This window comes from Aplidium turbinatum, chromosome 12 (genome assembly GCF_918807975.1).
Source record: "Aplidium turbinatum chromosome 12, kaAplTurb1.1, whole genome shotgun sequence".
NCBI lineage: Eukaryota > Metazoa > Chordata > Ascidiacea > Aplousobranchia > Polyclinidae > Aplidium > Aplidium turbinatum.
The window spans coordinates 11,459,776-11,483,496 of record NC_137483.1 but is presented as its reverse complement, the minus strand read 5'-3'; the positions used below and the strand labels follow the sequence as shown (position 1 = coordinate 11,483,496).

General features: G+C 37.0%; 2 protein-coding genes across 2 annotated transcripts; both read left to right on the top strand.

Annotated features, from left to right (window-relative positions):
- Positions 1-3,779: 3,779 nt before the first annotated feature.
- LOC145780586 (protein DOP1A-like) lies at positions 3,780-15,315 on the top strand. The gene is made up of 15 exons (XM_082592211.1): positions 3,780-3,920; positions 4,343-4,518; positions 4,750-4,889; positions 5,585-5,805; positions 6,360-6,558; positions 6,899-7,059; positions 7,529-7,635; positions 8,055-8,105; positions 9,107-9,274; positions 11,360-11,453; positions 12,113-12,298; positions 13,037-13,173; positions 13,817-13,941; positions 14,233-14,381; positions 15,244-15,315. Exons 1-15 carry the CDS (start codon positions 3,780-3,782, stop codon positions 15,313-15,315), a joined length of 2,127 nt encoding a protein of 708 aa, XP_082448337.1.
- On the top strand, positions 15,295-19,257 carry LOC145780585 (protein DOP1A-like). The gene is made up of 6 exons (XM_082592210.1): positions 15,295-15,386; positions 15,857-15,990; positions 17,111-17,239; positions 18,126-18,238; positions 18,467-18,693; positions 19,142-19,257. Exons 1-6 carry the CDS (start codon positions 15,341-15,343, stop codon positions 19,255-19,257), a joined length of 765 nt encoding a protein of 254 aa, XP_082448336.1. The 5' UTR covers positions 15,295-15,340.
- Positions 19,258-23,721: the final 4,464 nt, after the last annotated feature.

The following is a 23,721-nucleotide window of genomic DNA, read 5'->3' as shown; positions in this document are numbered from 1 at the left end:
GTGATGTTGTTGAGCAACAAATCTCAAGGCAAGCTCGCCTTAAAAATCAGCAGCACTTAGCAATGCACAACACATTTATGCTTTTTACTGAAAGTATACCGAACTGCCAGGATTAAAGCTTTAGAAAAGGCGTTATCAGTTCAGAGGTTTCCATTCCTAAAGTCAATCAGTAAAGACTCTCACATAGGAACCATCAACTAATGGTAGCCTAGTTCAGCCTAAAATTAGGATATTTTTAGAAACTATTTGGGTCTTGGCTCATAACAGTTGATTTTTGTAAAAGTACCGGTAAGCAAAGTTTTCAATCCAATTTTTTTCATCATGGTGTTTTTTAACATTAAATATGCTACCCGTATGTCGTTGCAGTGAGTAGGATTTTCAGAACTTCCAATGTAACTTACAGTACCAGACAAAAAGTAGAGAACAGTGGCTGGATGCACTTGTCTAAGTTGTTGTTAAAAAAAATGCGAGATTGGAACTTTGCTCAGTATACTTCACCAGGTTAACTTTGGGTGTTGAATGTGTTGTGAATGCACTGGTGGTGCAGATGATAAGCCTCTTTTCTGAGTGGTAAATGGGCCACATTTGAGATGATAATGATAGTTGGATGCAACCTAGTTCGTACCCTGAACAGTTTGTACCCTTAAAAGATCAAGAGAAAAAGTTAAAAAAAGCCAAAGTTGCTTATCGCAGTTTCCGCAAACAAACAAAAACTCTTAGGATCATTAACGGAAATTTTAAAATGCTTGTGGAAACTCTAATCAACGCTAACCCTTTTAAAATGTTTGCGGAAACTGCGATCAGCGACTTCGGCAAACTCTTAGGATCATTACCAGAAATTTTAAAATGTTTGCGGAAAAACGGAAACTGCGATTATCAGCGACTTCGACTTTGTTCTATTTGTTTCTCTCGATCTTTTCAGTTTGTTTGTTTGCGGAAACTCCAATCAGCGACTTCGGCTCTTTTTAATTTTTTCTTCTTGATCTTTTCCTAACCCTAACCCTTTAAAAATGTTTGCTGAAACTGCGATCAGCGACCTCGGCAAACTCTTAGGATCATTACCGGAAATTTTGAAATGTTTGCGGAAAAACGGAAACACCGATCAGCGACTTCGGCTTTGTTCTATTTTTTTTCTCGATCTTTTCAGTTTGTTTGTTTGCGGAAACTGCGTTTTTCCCTCAATCTTTTCAGGGGGAAAATTTTAAAATGTTTGCGAAAACTGCGATCAGCAACTTTAGCTTTTTTAATTTTTTTTCTCGATCTTTTCAGGGTACAAACTAGGTTGCACCCATGATAGTTACCGTAGATCTATCCAGTAGGGATGGGCAAAATAGAATACCGAATATAGAATAACCAGTTGTGAAGCCTAACCGGTTTCAAAATGCATATGAAATTGGATAATTGAAACCGCTTTAACGATCGACTCCGTACTGCTCCGTCTGGTCGCAACAAATTCGCTGCAGCGAAAGTAGAATTGTTTATCGATTTAATGCAACCCCGATTTAATGCATTTTTCCTATAGGAAAAACGTACGAGTTTCGTTGTTCGCATTGAAGAGATCTTTCTTGTCAAGCGCAATATTTTTGTGTAACTGCCACATCTGCTTCTTCAGAGAGATGTTTTTCAAGTGCAGATTAAATTGCCATTAGTGTTGGGCGATATTGAAAAAAACAAAACGATACAATATTTGAAAAAATAGTCGATATTTCGATACTTTTCGATGCTTTTGTTCTAATTACGAAAAAAGTTTCTCAGTCTTTGAAATTGGCGTCGACAATAAAAATGCCGATTGCCGAGGCCACACGAGCGCTTGTAAGGTTAGGGTTAGACATTCTTGCCAGTCGTTATGCCACAGCCATAGATTTGTTCTTTAGTCAATACCCTGATGGAGCTCTGCGAAAGAGGCGTGTGGATGGGTATCAAAGCACGAAAGCCGCAAAACGTGGACGCTTCGTTGCGAACGGCAAAGACAGTGTAGATTTACAGCCAAGCGATGAGCCTCTTGATGTGTCTGATGACACGAAAACCTCATTTTCCGATACAGCATCTGATGATTTCGATTCTGACAGCTAGTTCTTTATCAAAGAGACTTTGTGTTGCTCGCAGTATCCCAATTGTACCGAAACTATGTTAGTGCATACGTAAATCGAGGCAATCTTCTTGCAGGGAGCTATTAATTTAAGATAATTCAACGTCGCTAGATGTCGAATTAATGTAAAACAAACGTAAATTTCTTTTTAGGCATTGTTGTTACGCAATATCACCCGCCGGGAAAATTAAATCAATGGACTACTCTAGTAGATTTTTCGCTTTTCATTTTACATGTTTTGGTACAATTTTTTTCGTAATAAACGTTCAAAGCAATTGCCGAGGCAATTTCAACTTTTGTCGTTTGGCCTCGGTAACGTTTTTGTAAGGGTTTGCAGTTACGAGTTAGGACTGTGATAGTTAAAACATCAAATAAAATTGAAATAAATATCAATATTGAAAAGATATCGTATCGTATCGAAAATTTTAATTCGATGTATCACCCAACACTAACTGCCACCAAGATGAGATCTCGTTTGACTGGTGAACATTTCAAAAGCCTAAATTTGTTACACTGCAATAAGCAATTTTGTGATGTTCATTGTTTTTGTAAAATCATTAAAATGTGTTGATGGTAAAAACGGTCAATTATTCTAGAATAGATATCTGTATTCTATATTCGGTTTCAGTATTCTAGAATAGCTAATTATTCTATTTTGCCCATCCCTACTATCCAGTGGTATAGGCCTAATCAAATTCATTTTACAGGCGAGTGAAGCAATTAAAAGGCGAGGCTATTTCCGGGTGGCAATATCTTTAGTGATGTCATAAACGAAGGCAATTTAATCTGCTTAAGGATTAAGGTTAGCATTAAACAATAATTTACTTTCCGCCTCAAAAGGTTTTTGACTTCAGGTTCTCTAGGTCGAAGTCTTAAAACTGGGTTTGTGTAAATTTAGGACCTGGCGACAAACTATATATAACTTACTCAAAACAAATTACAATTTCATCTCATACGAATTTCAAAAAAATGTGAAAAAATAGAGAGTCTTAGAAGTTATACCGGTACACATAAGCTTGCCTTAGCATGCACCTGCACCACATAGGCAAGAATTTTCCAACTAATTTATCTATCTGTCAAGTGTTTATTATGGTGCAATGGAAAACAAAAATCTTGAAAAGAAATTTTTAAAAATAATCTGAAAGGTCTATTAAATCTAGATTTAAAGTTTGGAATTACTGATTTAGAACATCCTATTTACCATAAATTGCTTTAATTTAGTGGTTCCTAACCTTTGTTAAAAGTGACTCAACGTTTTTTTTAAAAAATAGAGTTTTTTTCAATTGTGCAACCCAAGAGTAGGCTATACTGATATTTTTTTTAAAGGCATGAAGCAAAACTTCTCGTGCTTTAAACATTTCTCATTTTTGTAAAAAACAAGTAACCCAAAAAAGTATTCTGGCAACCCAATTTTGGGTTGCACCTACAGGATGAAGTGCCAGTACTGTACTGATCAAGACCTAGGCTATTTTATTCAAGCATGAACCTGTGTATCTGTTTCTTCCTACATTTTGAGTTTCTATGTTTTATTGTTTATTTGTATAGAGTTATTATTTTTTAGGAAGTTATTAGAAAAATTACAATATGTACCTACATTTTAAAGCATGGTGATAAGTTGCACTAAGAAAAGAACAACTGAACGGACATATTTTTTTCATGATATAAACTGATTGTCGAGTGACATCATAAAATGTCATCTGTAGGAGACAACTGTATGTTGGACAACCCCAAATACAGGCAGTATATGAGTGCGATCGACAAAGCTTTGCGAAGCTTTGAATCATCAAGCGAGTGGGCAGATCTTATCTCGGCTCTAGGAAAATTAAACAAGGTCTGTACTGTGTGCTATAATTTAATTTCGTGATTTGAATATCACACACATTGTTGTAGTTTATATTTCTGACATTTTAAAATCGTTTTCAATTTCGATATATAGTTATAAGAGCTAGAATGTTTGCCAATTTCTTTATAAATTGTAAGGTGTACTGAATGGTCAATTAATATATACTATAAAAAGTACTGCCAAGCAGAGTGAATTATATCAAATGCAGTTACTAGTCTCTATAACCCTTTCCATAGAATTCTATTTATTTCAATAAGAACATTCTGATGATTCCAAACAAGCATGGAACAACTTGTAAAGGGTTTTAGAGACTAATAGCTTCATTTGATGTAAGATATACTTGTGTACCGGTATGTATCTTTTTCACTTCAATGTGAATACTGTGTAACTTTTGTTTCATTTTTTTGCAGGTTCTCAATCCAAAGTTCAAGATAATTCCTAAAAAGATAACAATTGGGAAACGGCTTGCACAGTGCATGCACCCAGCGTTGCCTGGTGGAGTTCATTTGAAAGCTCTAGATGTCTATAATTCCATATTTAAAATCATTGAAACTGATCGTTTAAAGACAGACCTCTACATTTATGCGTATGTCAAGTCATGGATTGAATTTGACTTTTTTGTATCATGCTAGATATGTTTTCAAGCTTGTCTTTATAGCTTACTGAATCGATGTTAATAATAGAAGTTTCTATGTTACAAAATTTAAACATTCAAACCTTCTTCTGTTACAGGCAAATCATCGAATTCTGCAGTTGGTTAATAATTTTTTACTTGTGCCTAAAATGATGTTGAATCAAATTACTTATATTTTTACAGTATGGGTGTCTTCCCTCTACTTGCCAATGCATCCATGCAAGTAAAGCCTGTTTTGCTAAATTTATACGAGACACATTTCCTGCCACTTGATGCTGCTCTATGCAGTTGTCTTGATGGGATGTTGTTAGGATTGTTGCCAGGTAAGCATCAAGCAATGGTGGATTTGCAAGTGTGCAGTAGTTTACTTTGATTTCATGCTGCTGCTGCCTCTCATTCATATTTTTGTAAAAATGGCTATCAAAAATTAATGAGCTACTGTACATATTTACTTCATTGGATCAACTCTCTTGATTGACTAGGTGTGCTGCCGTGGTTGGCGTCAACAAACACATTTTATTTTCAAGGTGTTATTGAAGTTTTTTATGATTTTTTTTCATATTATTATGGCTTTTCGTAAAAAACGGAATGTGGCTTTAATTCATCTTGTTCTTGAACAAGAAAATACCGTGAAGTTCTGATAGTTTTTAAAGCTCTGTTTTAGCTGGTTGGACAGTAAATGTAAAAATCAGAGCAGTATGACTTTCGACTTGATTTAGAAGGACTGAGTATGACACAGTTAGTTAACTTGTTTGCAGGTAATGTAATTTTCGTTCTTTGGAAATCTTGCTGCAGTGCCTATAAAAGTTTTGCTGAACACAAGTCGTTTTTTAGGGAACAAAACTAGTTTCCGAAACAAGTTAGAGAATGCAAGTGCTGGCACACTTGCAGAAGTAAAACCCAAAATAGCAAGGTTAATTGACTACCTTGCAAAATATTAACTTTTATCACATACCATAAACCAGACAGTTACTCTGAGTCAAGTCGAAAGTCTTTTCTTACAGATTTTTCTTTTCAGGTCTGGAAGAAGGCACAGAGCACTTTCAGCGCACAGACGCCCTTCTTGACCGCGTATGCGAGAAAGTGGGAAAGTTCGAATTCTTCGCAGCAGTTTGGCGATGCGTCCTTTCCTCATCTCTCGTCCGGCTCTTCGCCGTGCAGCTTATTATCAGGAGGTTTGACAGAGCGAAATCAACTGACGACCAGCTTTACATCATTGGGTCCGATGTTTTTGTCATGGTATGAAAACTCGTGAAAACTGTAACGGCGAGTTTCCATCTAGCTTTATCAGGTTTTTTATTTTATATGTTAAAATTGTTCAATTTTTTCGACCTACGAGACATGTGGACCTTATAAATCGCTACACTGATACAGTGCACTGACTGTAGCAGTTGAGAGATGAATGGATGATGCATAAATTACTGCTTCATAAGCAAGAAGATGTTTCTTTATTGAAAGCTTTTTTCTGCTTTAAGTTTAAGACAACGTTGCAAAGTAGTAATCCGCTGTGCTTGCGAAGTCAAAACTTTGAAGTGAGACCTGAAAACAGGAACCACAAATTCAGTTGATCGTTTTTCAAGTTCTATTCTTCTGATCAGACTGCGTATCCATTTGCAGCATTTGCTAACTAGTTTCATTTAAAACGTTTTAGAAACTGTTTTTGCTTTCGTCATAACGGAGTTACTCCACTTCAAGTAAATAAAGGCCTGTCATGGCATTGCACAAATCTCTTTGCTTTGTAAGCGTTTTCTGAAGCAAAAGTCCATATATGCGTGTGTTTACATCATTCACAGGTCCGTGCATTGCGGGAATCATTACAAGACAACAGTGTATTAACCCAGCGAGCGTCTTTAGACGTTCTCATATTGTGCTGTCCCCTTTCAAATATCCCAATATCTCGCCATGACTGCTGTGAGCTTCTCCTTGCTGCCCTCCAGTGTCTACTGAGAAGAGATATGTCACTAAACAGAAGACTCTATTCCTGGTTGTTAGGTAACATATGATCATGTTTGTTTGAATTTGGGCCTTTGAACGCTTATAAGAGTCGATTATAGTATACATACGCGTTAACCTCAAAACACAGAAAAAAACGCGGTAAACCTTAAATTTGTGTCATTGAAGCGATGTATTTATTTTCATTTTAACTTCAAAGTGGATCCTTGTGGAATCATACTGCTTTAAAATCGAATATTCCAAAACGTAGCAGAAAAAGAACACTAATACAGCTTAAAAAAATGGGCGACCATTCTATTAAATTTTTTATTTCTATCAAAATTTTCTGATTGTTTGAAATTGATTCAAACAGTGTCATGGAAACTTGTTTCACCGACAGGTCACGACCTGGTGAAGAGGGTATCAAGCACTGGCGGTGCAGACCATGACAACAGGGAAACTTATTTTGACGTTTATTCTAAAGAACTGCTCACCGATGCAATCTTACAAATCTTGATTTCTCAACGGAAGAAGATCGCGGATTGTGAAGCAACAAAACAAGTGATGTTGTGTTCTTTTGTTTCGTTTCGATTGCAGCATTAAGGTGGTAAGAATAGTTTTTAAGCAGTAGGGATAAGCATGTTTGCTGAAACTCGCAAGGTAGTCCGTAATTTCCCGTTTTTTTCAGACATTAAAATCCGTTCTTTTTACAATTTCCGGGTAATTGTTGTTTCAATGTTACCATTTTTACATAATTCCAACGCCTGGCAACGTTGAGGGTCGTTGAAATAACGTAAACTTGATTGGCAACGTTTATTATGTATATCTGGTTGAAAATGCCTTTCAATAAGATTACTGCGCGCCCCTAATCTTATACATTGAGTCTATGCTGTCAACACAACGAAGATATGTTTTTAGGTAATTTTTTAATATAAGATTTTTTCGTTCAAAAATATTTACTCTAATTCCAATTAGCAAAATCTGTGTTTTTGACATTTATTTAACGTCTGCGTACATTATCCCTTTGTAGGTCTCTGTTCTCGAAGAGCTGTATCCTTTCCGTATACTGATCAGCTTGTTGGACAAAGCCGAGATCGGACCAGTTGTTATTGAAGCGTTACTTCTTGATGTCTTCAGGTAGAATGCAAAGTTTCTTATATGATTTGGATGGAGATTTGTAGAAATAAAAACCATAAAAACACTCTTTTTTTCACAATGCTTTATTTTTATGACTATTCCTGATTATGTTCTGGTTATTCTCAAAAAGATTTTTGTACAATTTTTTTGTCAAATGACACTTCGTTGATGTATGCCTGCTCAGATTACATCCTGACTTATAAACATTTAAATTATAACGTTTAGCCAGCGTTTTTTTGCTGTTTTTCGATTCAAAATACTAGATTTAGCAGGAAGTTTAGCATACCGGTATATGCTGTTTATTCGGTAGGAAGGTGTGAAATCCTTAAATTTTTTCTGTTTATTTGTTTTGGAACATTTTTTTGCATCTTTGTCAGTTTTACGAAACTAGTTGTTAAAATTTGAATCACTTTTCACAGATTGTTGAAAGCTGCTGTTGACTTTGTGACGAGGAAATACGGCTGCTCAAAGTAAGTCTCACTTTTTGGAGTTTTGACAACAAAATCCGTCATTTTTACATTGATTCAACGTCTGCAAACGTTGTCTGGGAAGTGCTTCGATTCCAGCGACGAGTATCAGCTAGCTTGTCATTTTATAAGGTTTTAGTTTCGATTGAATGCATTACGCTGCCGTTTGTAAATGTTGAAAGCTAATCTATGAAGCGTTGATGCAACGGAAAATTCCCAAACAACTTGACAACCATTTTTTTTTAAAACAACTTGTGCGTTTGTGTCATTCTTCGTGTGCTGCTGCGGATGTGAGGTTACATGTCACTATTTCTATCAGTGATTCTTCACCTTTAATCTCTGGGTTATGACCATGAATTGGTCTCTGAGTGCAGTTTTGGTGGATCACCAAAGGCAGACGCTGCATAAGAGAGACAGACTTTACGCGCAATACAATAGTGTATCATTTTGTTCTTAATGAATGGTAGAAAAGTATTGGCAAACCAAAACACCATTTTTCCTTAGTTCAAGTGGTATGCCTGTTTAAGTGTTCATGCTTCCGACTAGCGCTATGAATCTACTCTGCATACAGAAACTTTGTGGCTCAAAATTTATTGTACTATTTCGTCATAAGTGGCATGTGATCACGATGACGTCACACACACAGTGCTGCTTGAAGAAAGTGAGGCTGGTGTGATTGATACAACGATTCTTAATGGGGTTGCCGAAAGCAATAGCTACTTCTTGACATTCATTTTCAATTTTTTTTATCAGCTATCCAGCAAAGCAGTCGGTTTTTGCATTGATTTAACGTCTGCAAACGTTGTCACCTTACTTGTTGTTGTTAAATTACCATATTTTTTCTGGAAAGCGTTGTCTTGATCATGATGGGAAAAGTTTAAACACGTCATGTAAAAAGCAAAAAAGTGTTGAGGTTGGGAATTGAACTTGTGCTCGCTTGATCTTCAGCTAGACGCGGTACCTCTCAGCTCTTCAAATATTTATTTTTTCTTGTTTATAAACAGGGCGTCCGCCAATGACGAAGGGGTGGACAACAAAGCCGCCAGATTATCCGAAATTTCGAAAACTGCCAATCTGCTCCTCGGCGTGTTTGAATCCGGGTACATCTGGCAGTTTCTATCCTACCAATTGCATCAGTCCAAGACGCAGAAGAGGGATTCACGTGATGAAAAGTATGTCTTGTTTTCATCCATATTTTCAAAAATGGTTATATTTTAGTTACAAAGCAGATTATGTTATACTGAAGTACTGAAGATAGATGGACAACCTCACACCACGATCATTTAAAGTTTAACTTTATTTGAATAAAAAAAAATTAAGCTTGCAGCATCCCTATTAGAAACAACTATAATAGCCATGAATAGAAAAATGCAATTAGAAGAACACGTGTTGAAAAATTTTTGATGAGGAGTGAAGAAACAGGTTACGCTGGACTTAACGCGACAAGCAACACATCATGGGGTCAAAATTCATTCTACAAAAAGTAGCAGAAATGAGTAGATGCGCAATTTTGATGGACTGCCACAGGAATATACACTGCATTTTATACCAACTGGCAATAACTGCTCCTTGAATTTAGATGCCCCACGTCCTTTCTTAATCCACAAATATATTTTGATGCCGTTCGAGCTACTGAATGTGCAAAAAATGCTCAAAGTATTATTATATGACATGTGTTTGATGATAGCAGAAGTATGTTGCTGAAGTGTGTCATTGAGTGCCTTGCTGAGATACAGTTGCGAACTCCTGGGTTGTCGATCTGACAACCTTTCCACCGTCAGTCAGTTGCTTAAGTGCTTCCCATTCACTTGGTAGGCACTTTAACATTACCCACTCGTCGAAAAGGTACGCAATCATGCGTGACATGTTCACTCGCGATTCAGCTGATTTCAGTCATGTGACTCGACACGTGATATTCTGATCGAAAAATTTTGATACAAAGAAATTTAACTGAATGCTTTGCCACAACCACCGTTGCCTAATGGTTAGGGCAGAGGAGTAGTAATTTCGATTTCGTGGGTTCGATTCCCACCCTCTGCTAATACTATTTTTTCTTCTGCAACTGAACTGAGTGCAAGAAGGATCTTAATGACTGCAATCAATGAAGTTTATAAGGAAAATTGTGACTAAACAAAACACAACGCAATTTCACATTGAAAAGCAGGCGCTCTTCGACGAGTGGGTGATGTAAAAGTGCCTACCCATTCATTTAGCCAACCTCGGACGACCGACTTGGACAGCCTATTTCAATCCAGATTAAATTCGGATATAGTATGTATTGTATAATCTTTAATCCAATTCCTTCATATTCCAAGCTAAATTCCTTTTTATTTATATTTTAACGTGATGTTGCATGGGTGCTGTCTATAACAGCATTTAATTTTCTTCTGTTTAAATATTAAGTCTAGAATTTTCAAACTATTTTGGTGTTGGACTGTCAGTGGCACGTGACTCTTGTACGTGTCGCTCACTCTCAACGTATTAAAGACGTAATTTGTGGTTTTAATTGAAAAACTCATTTTACTAAGCAAAATAGATGCTTGTGCTCGGATGCACTTCAAAACACATGAATCATAATTGATGTCAATATATATGCAATTGTCCACTTCAACTGCTTGTGTAGGCTTAAAATCTTGCTTGAACTTCAAAATTTACATTTGTGTAATGTCATAAGACGGCGAATGATGGTTGGATTCAGCTAAAACATAAATATTTCGAAATTAAAAATCGATCATTAAGCTCGTTGGCAATAAGTTGGAATCACTGTGACAGAAAATCTGTGAATTAAAATAAAAAATATTTTGCTCCCAATCCTGCCATTCACAAAATTTACCGCACAAGGTAATTTGTTTACACAAAGATAATGTAAAGTCTTTGAGTGTTTTATTTTTTATGGGCAGTTCAGAAAGTGTAATCGTCCATTTCATCCAGAAATATAATGCAAAAATTTAGTTATTTTTCTATTCTTGCAACCTTCCAAGCCACCAAATGCTACCAAGCCACCTTTCGATTTTCATTGTCTCATCTGTGCGATGCTGGTCAGAACTCCTCTTCAGGTGTTACCTCATATTCATAGAAGCTTACTTTAAAAAGTTTTTGGTTGAAATATTCGGTCGTCTTTACGTGAAAATTATAATGAAATTTTAACTTGAATTAAAATGTCACTTAAATGCTTGATATTCATTGGGGCATTTTGGGGATTCTCAGAAAAAATGGCTCATCACTTTCTTGGACTAACAGAATCTTTCCTTTCGCAGCGACGACACACGTCAGCCAACGACGTCTTACGCGGAAGTTTGTAATCTTACTTGCCTTCTGCTTCGTATTGTCAACGTTGACAGTTATCAAGAGGTGTGTTTTCTTTAAAAACAATATTGGTGTTTCCACCAGTTATTTCTGCAAATTACAGTCGTTTAGTCCAGGGGTTCCCAACCTTTTTTTTATACCGTGGCCCTCTTTAAAAAATTTGAAAAATCAATGGCCCCTCTATTTTTTTCAACCTTTTGAAAGAATAAAGATTTGGGCAATTTCATGAAGATTTGGGCAAAATGTACTAGTTTTTTATTAAATTTTAATTTATATCTTTTGTTATATAGTGTTGGACTGAACTTGGAAATGATAAATTTAAAAAAAAAATTTTTTTTACGTTATTTCCATGGCCCCCTTGAAAAAGGCTTATGGCCCACTAGGGGGCCATGGCCCCCAGGTTGGGAACCCCTAGTTTAATCGATTTAAAGTGAACTGATTTTCGGTTTGGAAATTCACTGCGTGAGCCCACAGTCTTTCATGATTACAGCAAGACTCTTTATTCTTTTTAAATTGCTTCTTTTTACATTGATTCAACGTCTGCAGACATTGAATCGATGCAGAAAGAAGCAAATTTTACCAGCTAGAAATGTTAATACCACAGTGATTTGACTCGTTCAAGCTAAACTTTTATATATAATATTTGTCATTACTGCTGATCCCATGTAACATTATAAATACGTAGAAACGCGTCATTTCAACAGATCCAAACGTGCCACCTGCCCAACTTACTGTACGATATCATCAGTTTGTTGGTCAACTCTCTACCGCAGTTTAGCATCGAGGAATTGAAATTGGGCCTTGAAACCTGCAACGTTCTGCTGGACTTGATTCAGCCCGTGCAAAGTGATGAAATTGCTTCTTCTATGAATGAAGCGAAGTCAGAACCGGTAAGAATGGCTCAATGGACAAAATGCAAGGCAAAAGTGTGATTGTGTATTTTCCGCACTGATTCTCAAACATTGGCCTGAACGCATGTCCAAAGTGCTTTCTTTTTTAGCTGTACGTGTGACACTTCAGTCATGAAAAACAATTAAAACTTAAAGCAGCAGAAATGTAATGAGCTGTGACATGGAGCAGTGCACGTCTGTAGTCCGTTGATGTATGCGTATACTTTCCCATGGTTCGGAAATAATGGGTTACCTGAATCAAATTGCCATCTTTCATACAAGCGTCGGGTTATTTCACTCGACCGTGCACGTACGGAGGGTGGCATCTTCCTCTTCCTGGGTGTGTGGCGCTGAGGTATAGATCTCAGGTCATACCTACGATTGTAGCCACCGTCGTTGGCCCACCAAGTAGATCAGAAAGTCTGAATTCCTCGGATGACGAGACAAACTGGTTGCTCTTCAGGCGTCTCCGATAGTCCGTGAAAGCATTAGCCATATGTGGTGATAAAGGCACTAGACTACAGAAGCTCGTAGGACGACAGTGGCATTTCTGTCAATTTCATTGCGCTATTAACTTTCCATTGTATCATTGACTTTAAAGAAAGTATTTTTTAACAATGAAGCAATCTTAACGTGTGCTAGTTAAATTTCTAGCGCAAAAAAATTTTAATTTTCTGTTGTTGTAACCTCTTCATTTTAAAAGTTAATTATGACTTTTTCTTTGCATGTCATCCATAGGTAACGCAGTCCTCATCTAAAGAGACGCTGCTGTCCAACTCTAGGAACCCGGCGATTCAGCGAGACGTTTCCCAATGCTCTGACCTCTTCAACGAGTACTTCTGTAAACTCGTCGAACTCCGATTATCATGTGACAGGTCGGGAAAAATCATTTTCGGTCGATTTTGAATAGATCCGTAGTTAAGCATATGATAACATAAACAAAAGTTCTCAGACTTTCTGGCGATCACCTGCTCTGACTGCAGAGTTTCTTTCGCCGTTTAAATAAACTGAGTGATTGTCGGGTTAGCTTTCAGCATTCAGCGACACTTAGCGGATGGGATAAACCGATAAATGAACAACATTTCTTTTGCAAGTGGATGTTTCAAATTGCCGATGTTGATTGCAATTTCATGGTTTTAGCAATTTAACAGAACCCATAGCTTTCCAAGAGGCCTTTTCAAGCCGAAGACAAATTTTTCAACAATGGACTCATTTTTGGTCTTTCATTGTCGCTTTACGTCTGCCCGATGTAAAAGACTTAGCTCATCTAAATGCAATCACGTCTCGTTCCATTAAAATGACTCTTTAACCAACGCATCAAATAAAATACTTCCACTTTTATATCAAACAACGTTGTTTTAACATTTGACACCAGCAACATCCTAAAAATTGGCAAAAATTCGTCTGCAGACGTTAAATCAATGTAAAAATCATGGATTTTGCTGTTTGAACGCTTCTAATCTTTTTTTCTTTGGATTTCACTTTTGTCAGATTATAAAAAAATCACATTTTCTGCAGAGATTCCATCAATCTTTGTGTCGCAAATCTAGAGATCCAGAAGAATAATCAGGATCCTGGAGACCCAAAACCTCTTCAGAAGAAACATGGAAGTTCTTCTATTCCATCGCATCAACCATGCACAGGTTGTTAGTTGATTCTTTCTTCGTCTTCCGAAGTTAAACTAACGTTGTGAAATGTCATATCAACCTTAGCCCGCAAATTAGACCAATTTTACAGTGATACAATGTAAGCAGCCCTCGAATCAACCGATGTGCTACCTGCGGCTGCGGTCAGTGTAGCATTGGTGTGGTTTGTATTTCACATTTTGTAATGCTGTTTCTACGTAGAGGCAAAATTATGGCATTCGAGAATATGACGTTTTCGGGCATGCAAAATGACGAACGAAAATCTTTAAAGTTTGTATTTCTTTTCAGATGATGTCAAGAAGTGCTTAAAATATACGAACCAGACTGAACTGGTTGAAATATTTAAACTGACATGTCAGCTCTTGCTCGACTTCGCCTGCTTTCCGTTATTCTGCAATGGGCAATCCTACCCGTCTTCAGACGAACGAGAGAAGAAAGTTTCCATTTCACGGTTAGTTACTCAGACAACAAAATCCGTCATTTTTACATTGATTCAACGTGTGCAGACGTTGAATCAATGTAAAAGTGGCGGATTTTGCTGTGTGTAGCTTTTACATTTTCGTTTCGTGTGAACCTGTTCACTTCGAAGTTGTTGCATTGCATTTATGGCAGTGATTGCGACAAGCGGTTTTAACAGATTGTAATGATAAAGATTTATTGATAAAGAGTCAGAAGGCTAGTTTACGAAGGCATCGCAAGATCTAGCGACGCTGATTCGACTCTTAAAAGTGCTGTCAAACAGTGTATTTCAAAGACAGCTCTCCATTCAGCGGGACCAAGCTGATGAAATGTTTCAGAGGCAACAACACTTTAACAAACGGAAACTTTACACTGAACATCTCGGTCAACCATTAGACTACTCCAGTGTTTCAAAGCCTCTGCAAAACCAGGATTAAACTTCCAAAGTGTTTTTCAGCCCAGAAACACAGTTTCCAATAATCACGCAAATTGATTTTTTTTTTTCTGCTACTTTAAAACCTTGGTCGCAGTAGAACCAGCACACCTTTTAACGAGTTTTTTTTTGCGACAAATGTGTATTGATATTTGATATAATCATTTTTGCCATGGTTTAGTGGGGCTACAACACAGGCCCAGTTACGTGTATTTGTGGCATCAAACTCAAACAGCGGACCATCTTGTTTTGTGCCCTCAGCTTACCACCCAGTGCAGTAAATGGAACCTTTCAGTATAGAACGCCGTCGCAAAAGAATGTGTCAATTTGTGTCTGTGGTGTATCAATCAATTTTAAAAAACTCGACAGAAAAAGATAATTATTTTATAACAATTGTCTTTTTTCAGATTTCCACGGTGGCTCAAATGCTTGCTCTGGTGCATATGCGATTGCTACAGTCCAGTAACGACATTCTTTGAAATCCCATCCACATCTGTGTCCACCATGTTGGATCTCATCTCCCTGGCCACCAGTGTTGCCAGAAAAAAACGTAAGAGTGCCGTGAATGAAAGTTGAGTTTTTACATCGCTTCAGTGTCAGACAACGTTAAAGCGATGTAAAAAGCGTAACTTTGGTTTAATAGAAGGCTGCAACTCAAATTGACGTGTAAATTGTTTTGATTAGTTTGTTTTATTTGATTTCGGTAGTACTGATGCTTTAAATTTATACAACCCTTTAAATAACACTCTTTTGGCGCTTTATAATTGTCCTTGAGAACTACACGTTGACAAACTATATAGAAGCAAAAATTCAATCACATTGTTTTTCAAATTCAGCTGCAAACAGCAGAGATTGGATACAAGTTTTACTCAGAGCCCCCCCCCCCCCCCCCCCCCCCCGCAGAAATAAAGCACTCAGTTACGAATTCCTGATAGAAAACAACTCTTCCATGCGTTGAACGTTGTCTTTTTAGTGTAGACTTATTATCATTGACCTTGATAACAAATCCTATATACGCAGGTCCCAGCAAGCAGGATGACTCCTGTGCTGGCACAGTGTCGGTGGTTGTGCTATCTCCTATGTCGTACGCCCACGTGTGTGTGCTGACTGGAAAGACAAGGTTTTATCAGCACGTTACTGAAAAGTTGTGGCAGGTGTATATTTTATTGCAATAAATTTAAATATTAAGCTAAGCCGTAGCAAGCATCATAGCCTTGACATAGCTAGATTATGTCTTTTTTATTTGATTTTACTTGTATTCCTGTCAGGACTGCTTTGGTATTAAAACTTGTGTTCTGTTGCTTCATTGTGAGCTGCTAGGGTTGTAAAAAAAATAGTTTTTTTTTACTAGCCCAGACCACCCGTTTTTTTATGGGCAAAAACGGGCTTTTTGTTAAAAAACCCAGGTTTTATAGGCAAAACTGGGTTTTATGATGTAAAAATAGCCGAAAAACAATTTTTTTGTATAATTTGTTTATTGGTCTTCTTCTTGCGTTGGAAGCCGCCGCAGGTCACGTTGTTATATCCAGGCCCAGCAGCCAATAGGTTTTTATTGGTTAAAGAATAAGTTGGCAACATCTATGCAATATGCGTTCATGTGAAAAATCATGCTCCTGGTTGCTAAGCTTGCTAAATGTAACTAGAATTTAATTAGTTTTTTTTTTGTTTTTTTTTAGCACTAATTGCAACAAAATTAATGCTAGAAAAGATACCAATCCCGATAAATACCCAAACTTTGCAGTATTTATTTCTCAGTTGTTGAAAATAGCACTTTTAAAAGTTACAGAAAAAGCTTTATTCCGTCACAGGTGTTGCTATAAGTTTTTTTTCTTAACAGTTTTTAAGTTTTCTCAAATTAAGCAGAATTTCTCATTTGGCAACACTAGTTTTGTAGATAAATAGATAGCCACGTCCTTTAAAAAAATGGATTTTATATAAAAAAACCATCCTACCTAGGTAGCTACCTACTACAACCCTGGTAGCTGCAGATAAAAAGTATCGAGTTTTGCAATGTAACAATTCTTTTGGTGTGCAGTAGTATCGTTGCTCTATTGTTATTACATTACCTGCAGCCTATATAATATGTATAATTGTATATATACCACCTCAGTGCTAAACCAGATGGTGATTCGATGCTATTTTTGAAAAGTTTTTGACATGACCCGAGCGAGCATCAAACTCACGTCTCCTGATTTGTGGCGAGCATTCCATTCACTAATTCACAGTGCTATGCTTTACAAAACAAGTTAAAAGAATTTGATTCCGTTTTTCCAGATTATGGCTGATTCGAAATCTTGTGGTCATCATCTCACCTGCGTGCAGTTGATGATCCGTCTTCACTCCATGTGCCCTGACGACAGATGCGAAAATGTTCTCTTGGAGTACATCCTGCATTCTGACAAAGTATGTTGGCTGCGTGCTGTTTATTGAGCGCCCGAAACGCGTTTTACATTTTTGCTCCGAGTTATTTTTTTTGATAATAAGTTGAGAAGCAAAAACATGCTTTCGTAGAAGAAAACTTTACTTCCGGAAGTTTGAATTCTACCTGAAGTAAATCGAAATCTCAAAACGGCTTAAAGCTGTTTTTTTAGGCATTATTTTCTTAAATTAAAAACCCTTTTTTTAAAAGTAGTTTTACGGTTATCAAAAACTGTTTTTTTTTTATTGAAACAAACGAAATGATGTTTTGTTGTGCTTTCTTTTGGATCAAATAATTATGATTATTCTCTTTCATCTTAGGCAATGCACACGAATGTTTTGTTGATTTTGCTCAGCGTTTTTCTGGTGTATGTTTAAACAAATCTTTCTGCAGTTTCAATAATAGATAAGAGCACAGAAAAAAAATTGTTTAAAGTCTCTTATTTCTTTGACCTGTATCGTTTTCTACCTAGCGGTTGCTTTTTTTGAGCTTTATAAACCGCGATGTGGTGAAAAAGAGCAAAAAACGCTTGTCAAGCTGGTTAGCAGCTGTTAGTTTACAACAAATTAAACTCATGGAACATTTATTCTAGAAGTCAATAAATATTGAGTGAAAAATTTACGATTGCACCTCAGTGGCAAAATAGATACAACAATCAAATGAAAGTTAGTTTGAAGAAAATTCGATTTATCGCCACTGAAGGACTCATCAGAACACTCATCATAGGACAATTGAGTCATTATTTCTCGCTCACGTTAAATTGTATTGCCGTTTTAATTATGAAGATAGCATTGACAAAACAATGTCGGGCTAGCGAAATTTAACCAAACTCAAGTTTAAAAATCAAATTTGTTGTTTGTTATTTTGCAGAATGTGCGAATTAAAGCTCTGGCACAGTTCTGCCGCTTCTGGCACTTCACAAAGACTTTGCTGTCCAAGAAGGTCACTTTGCAAACCGGAGGAAATTTTCGAAATTTCAACAGGTGCTTTTTTCTGAAAAACGTAATTGTTTTTTTGGTCTGAGATAGATGTAAAAAATTACCATGAGACCAACTAATTGGCATTACAATTCACAAAAAAATGGATTAACAAGTGTTTTATTCCAGCGATCATAAGTTCCTTCATATTTTATTTCAACAGCTGCGTACGTTGAAACAATGCTAAACTTCTGAAAAGATTGTTGATAGCTTTGTATTTTGCTGCTCTTGCAGGTGTCTTTTTGCAGTGATCGATTCCCTATCCCTTAACAACAATCCTAGTTATATTCTGTCCCCTCTTTTCCATTTGAACGACGGAGGAACATCAGTTGCTACGTCCGTAGCATCTTCTTGGCTTCATCAGTGTTTGGAGGAGCGAGATCTTGTCCGGATCTTGGAGCCTCTTCTTATGGTGGCTCTTCATCCGAGAACACATAGCTCTCAATTGCGACCTCCGGAAGGTGACTTTTCTTTTTTTACTTTTGCATATAAGTTTTGAATAGAAAATGTAACAATGTGTTTTCACAAATATATACATCATTTTTTCTGCAATTATTTGTTGCATCTAGCTAGACTCTAGAGTCTAGAGGATGCATTTTCTTATGTTGGCCATTTTCGTAAGAGAAGAACTGTCTTGGCTGGAACCTGAAACCATAAAAGATTAAGCAACGATCCAACTCGATTGATTTTGTCCGGGGGACGGGCATTTCTTAATATCATATTTTTAGTCAAAATTGAAGAATTTTTTAATAACTATGAAACAATTTCATTCAAAAGCAAAGTTTTGCGTTTAAAATATGACCTTAGTCATTGCACTAACATCTCGGTGACTAAACTACGCTTTGGTAACTCACTTGATTTCATAACATCAACGAATCACATACACAGTTACTTTGATCGTATCTCCAGGTACCGATGTGTCTTCGCTTGCCGAAAAAAGCGCGGGAAATAAGGAGGCAAGTGCACAATGTGTTGAGTTTGCTTTAAAAATACTTTTCTTTGTTTGCGCTTCATTAGTCATTTAGTGTTTGTAGCACCCGTACGCGGTAAACATGCACCCTTTTGAACTGAACGTTTTAACTTGAAGTGAAACTTGAAAAGTTTGGTTCGAATCTAAGGACGTAGAAAGCTTTCGTTATATAAACCAGTAAAAATGGAAATATTTGTTCACATGTTACGTTTACATGTCTTTTACGCACACATTGTCTATATTTAGCACAAACAGACAACAACAAAACAGACAACAAAAGTACAACAGACTACAAAATCTGTTCAATGTTTTTCATACATTTTCACAAAAACTTTTTTTTTATCTGCGACAACAATCAAGTCCTCACTGTTGTAAATTTCTATATTTTGAGAATGACTGTAACCTGGCAGCCCTGCAGGTTCTTTCTATCGTTGCTAATACGAGGTTATTGTACCACGGCTCGTTCACGTTTAATCCTATTTAAAGCTTTATTCATATGTGGAAATTGGAATAGCTTGTGACTTCTCGTTTACATGAATTTAGCGACAAATCACTGTTTGGCTTACAACGCATAATGAAACATTCCCGGACAAGCAGATCAATATTTTTTGTTTGGTGAAAGTTTCGCTTTGTCAAAGGATATACTAGCCACGGCGTAAACAACAACAACAACGTCTCCTCTAGATTCTTTCAACATGACCAGCAACGGTTATGCGGGCCAAATCCTTTTGTTTGTGTTTCACAATGAAGTGGAAATCCACCTGACTTCAAAAAAACACTTTTCTTGCCATTCATCGCAGGTGGATGCTTAGTGAAGGAATCTCAGCCACAAAGTTATGAAGCTTAAAAATTACCGATTTGAATTTAACGCGTTTGTTTCAAATTGCCGTCGCTTTACCAATTAATGTAATCTCAGCACTAGGGATCGCTTTCGTTATGGCAATACCGTCTTTAACTTATGCAAATCCATCCCAAATCAGTAGCATTTAAACGACAGTTTTTAATTTGCAGGATCAAAATGGAGGCGGCCTTTCCTCAAATTCTAGGTAATAAAGTTGTTGCTTGCGAATGATGTGGGTATAACAACTCAGACAGCAAACCAGTCGTTTTTTTACAGTCTGCAGACGTTGAATCAATGTAAAAAACGACTGATTTGCTGTCTGGGAATGCACATATATTTCTTGATACAATATTTCTTCAAAACGTGTAACTTTTTCTTTTCTAAACAGAGCTAAACTGGGCCAATCAAGCGACGAAAGCATACACAACATCACATCAAACGTAATGCTTGAAATAGCCAAAGGAAAAGAGCACTATAAGTAAGAGGCTCTTCCATTTCACCAGTAGAGTTGTCACGGTTATAACATACAAATGACAATTTTTTGTGGTCCAATTTCTGTTTACGACCAATGTCTTACATTTTCAACATTATTGGCGAACTCCATGTTATTTTTGCAACAGTTAAACATAACTCCTTTAGATGTTTTAAATAATGTTTTTAATGCCAATAGATTTTATTTGGCCAATGCACTGGTTGTTAAAGCACACTTTTCTTCATTGCTTATCTTCAGAGAACTGATATCAAGCTTGACGTCATTAAATCACAAAGAAACTGCAGAACAACAGCTTGATTTAAGGGTCAACAAGATTGTCAATGACGTCATACAATCGGCGGTCGAGCAAGTGACTTTGTAAGTTCTGCACGCTGTTATTGTTTATTCTGATAGGAATTTAATGTTATCACGTTACGTTAATAACGCGATATCTGACGTTAAATCAGCATAAAAACTAACTATTTGGTTGTTGAATTCAGAGAAAAACCAACAGAAGAATGTAAAGAGGATGATGCTGAGTCCGTGTCGTCTGACGTCATACTGCCAGATACATCCACATTACAGCCAGGTATTTTTAAACTTTTCCACTTTGACGTTTTTTTTTGAAGTTTTACTAATACCAAATTTGTACTCACATTATGAATTGTTTTTATATCTTCTATTGCTGCTTTGGTTCAGTTTTCAGAAAGTAAGCAAAATTTGCCGTGGCGTTTGTAAGTTGGCCTCCGGTTAGTTAGAAAGGCGTGTTTCTCGGAGAATTAAAGAATAACATTCTTTAGGGATTAGAGAGTTTCTAGTCAAGTTTCACAATGCGTTCCGCCGCCTGGAAGGTGATGGTACACAACGGAATACCCGATCAGTAAAACTTGCCATTTTTGTCGTTTTGACGTTTAGCCACGTTGGTAACGTAAAAATGACGATTCTAAACGTTCAACTGATGTTAGGATTGTCAACGTATTGTTGACCTCCCATCTGCATGGAACGACAGCGACTGCGGTTGTTGTTGTTGTTGAGCAAACTGCTCGATGACATCGATCTTGCTGTGATTCCTTCGGTGTTCAGTTGGACGGTTGTACTTGCCGACAGTGGAACTGCCGTGTCACGAAAGTTCCCATAGAGTTTGCTGAATCGAAGTTCGTTACCGAAGCTATTACTGCTTGATCTAGTGTCGGGAAAGAACAAGTTCTTTTTGTCCCTCGCCACCGATGGCATAAGAAGAGCGATGGCAAGCAACGGGAAATAATTTTGAATTTGATTCACGACTAACACAACAATGCCTTTGCGTGCACTCGCTAAATGTCGCCAAAGAGTCTTGCAACAGCCAAAATCCTACATCGAGAGCACTGTGTCTGAACAAAGAACTTTGGCAAGAAATTTTGCTGACAAATACACTTGTCAACACCACAGCTAAAAAAAAACACAACCCTAACCCCTAAAGGACAGTTTTTGTGAAGCAGAGCAGAGTTTTTCTGATCTGCTGATCCATTGTGGACGACATGGCTCTCAACTTTTAAGATTTAGAGCAAGTTGTTGTTAAACCGTCCACGTAGCGTTCATTGGTGGAGCAGACTTACTCGAGAAATTCGCTTGTTGTATTCTTGCGGAAAAGTCACCGTCCTATTAAAACAAGGGAAAAATCTTGAGTCATAACTGAACAGTGAACACGTTTCAGCATTTAATTTTGAATTTATGTAATTTTGTGTATTTTTATTTTTGATTTAATTGAAAACCTTTCAACTAGTTTTTCGTCAGAGCAGTTACGTTGTTTCTCCATATAGTAAAACTACCTCAATCCCCTAAACTTTTAGAATTTTGTTATAATTTACATCGTTGTTACTTTATTTCTGTGTATTTTCAGTCCTGGACGACAATCTTGATACATTCAGCACTTTTCATTCCGTCAAGAACTTCTCCAAGGTCAAGTCCGACAAGCACATGCTTGTGTATCAGGTGAATATTTTCCTCCACTTTCCAACCAGCAAATTAGTCCTTTTACATTGATTCAACGTCTGCAGACGTTGAGTCGGTGTAAAAAAGACCAATTTGCCATCTGGGTTTGTGCTGTAGAAAGATCTTGACGTAACTCGACGTTATGATGCTGTAAAAATGGATTTTTTTCTGTCTGGGTCCTTTCTCGCAACGGATCGTTGATCTCGCTCCATAGCCGCCACGTTCGAAGCCATACCGCGTAATCTGGCCGGAAAACATAGCAAGAAAGACTTTTTTGGAAATGCCAATTTAATCAGCTTCTAAAGAAAACTAGAACCGCTTGTTTCGTATGCTTTCTCTGCGACAGTCTTACAAATATGAAAGTTTGGAATCTTTCTAGTTACTCAGCAGTTTGAAATGAAATAGACTTTTCGGATGTTTTGTTCTTGCAATCTTATAGTTTTGTCTAGATTCATTATTTATCATTATTATGTTTTACCAACATAACCTTCACCATCGAGCCAACATCTTAATTTCGCTATGGAAAAGTTACATAACGATTTTGGCGGTTTCCTTCGCACGCACACGCAATTTCTTGTTTTTGAAGCAATTAAAAACGCATTTGTAATGCCAAAAAAAAACAACGTACTTAATAAGTGGTGGGTAATCTACCTTGTCCACTTTCATGCAAGACCTTTACCGGGTAACACAATAATACATTCTTACAACAAACCGGAGTCGATTAAGTGTGACTATTAGCGCATTACATACAATTGTGACGTCTGGTTTGTGTCATAATGAATTCTGGAAAGATTCTTCAAACGATAAAATGGAAAACTTAAAGTATTTGAACTTTTCCCTGAGTTTCTTGGTTAAGCAAATCCGTGTATAAAGTATAGCTGTTTATTTGCAACAAGCTTTGAATCATACTTGGAACTGGTCCCATATATATTTACAAGGTGTAATGCGGCAGCTTACCTTGAAGCAACCTTCTTAAATACTCTTTTAAACGTCACACTAGCCGATTTGTACGACCGACAACATTTTACTTGGCTCAAGCAGGCACGGTTTGGAAAAATGTGATGATATTGATTACATTTTTTACAGTGGAATTTATGGTCGGTTAAGATTTATATGCAAATGTGTTACACGAAGCGTGTATTCTGCCAAGTCTTTTGATCGATCGAAGTCGTCCTGCCATTGAAGGTTGGCGTCCATGATTCCCCGTATTATCCTATTTTTAACAATTTCTTTAA

Excerpts from the sequence above, each read along its gene's own strand:
- LOC145780586 (XM_082592211.1), top strand. The coding sequence starts at position 3,780 with ATGTCATCTGTAGGAGACAACTGTATGTTGGACAACCCCAAATACAGG. Across the intron at positions 4,519-4,749 it reads ACAGACCTCTACATTTATGC|TATGGGTGTCTTCCCTCTAC; the intron begins GTATGTCAAGTC and ends ATATTTTTACAG. Across the intron at positions 9,275-11,359 it reads AGGGATTCACGTGATGAAAA|CGACGACACACGTCAGCCAA; the intron begins GTATGTCTTGTT and ends TTCCTTTCGCAG.
- LOC145780585 (XM_082592210.1), top strand. The coding sequence starts at position 15,341 with ATGTTGGATCTCATCTCCCTGGCCACCAGTGTTGCCAGAAAAAAAC. Across the intron at positions 15,387-15,856 it reads CAGTGTTGCCAGAAAAAAAC|GTCCCAGCAAGCAGGATGAC; the intron begins GTAAGAGTGCCG and ends CTATATACGCAG. Across the intron at positions 15,991-17,110 it reads TTACTGAAAAGTTGTGGCAG|ATTATGGCTGATTCGAAATC; the intron begins GTGTATATTTTA and ends CCGTTTTTCCAG.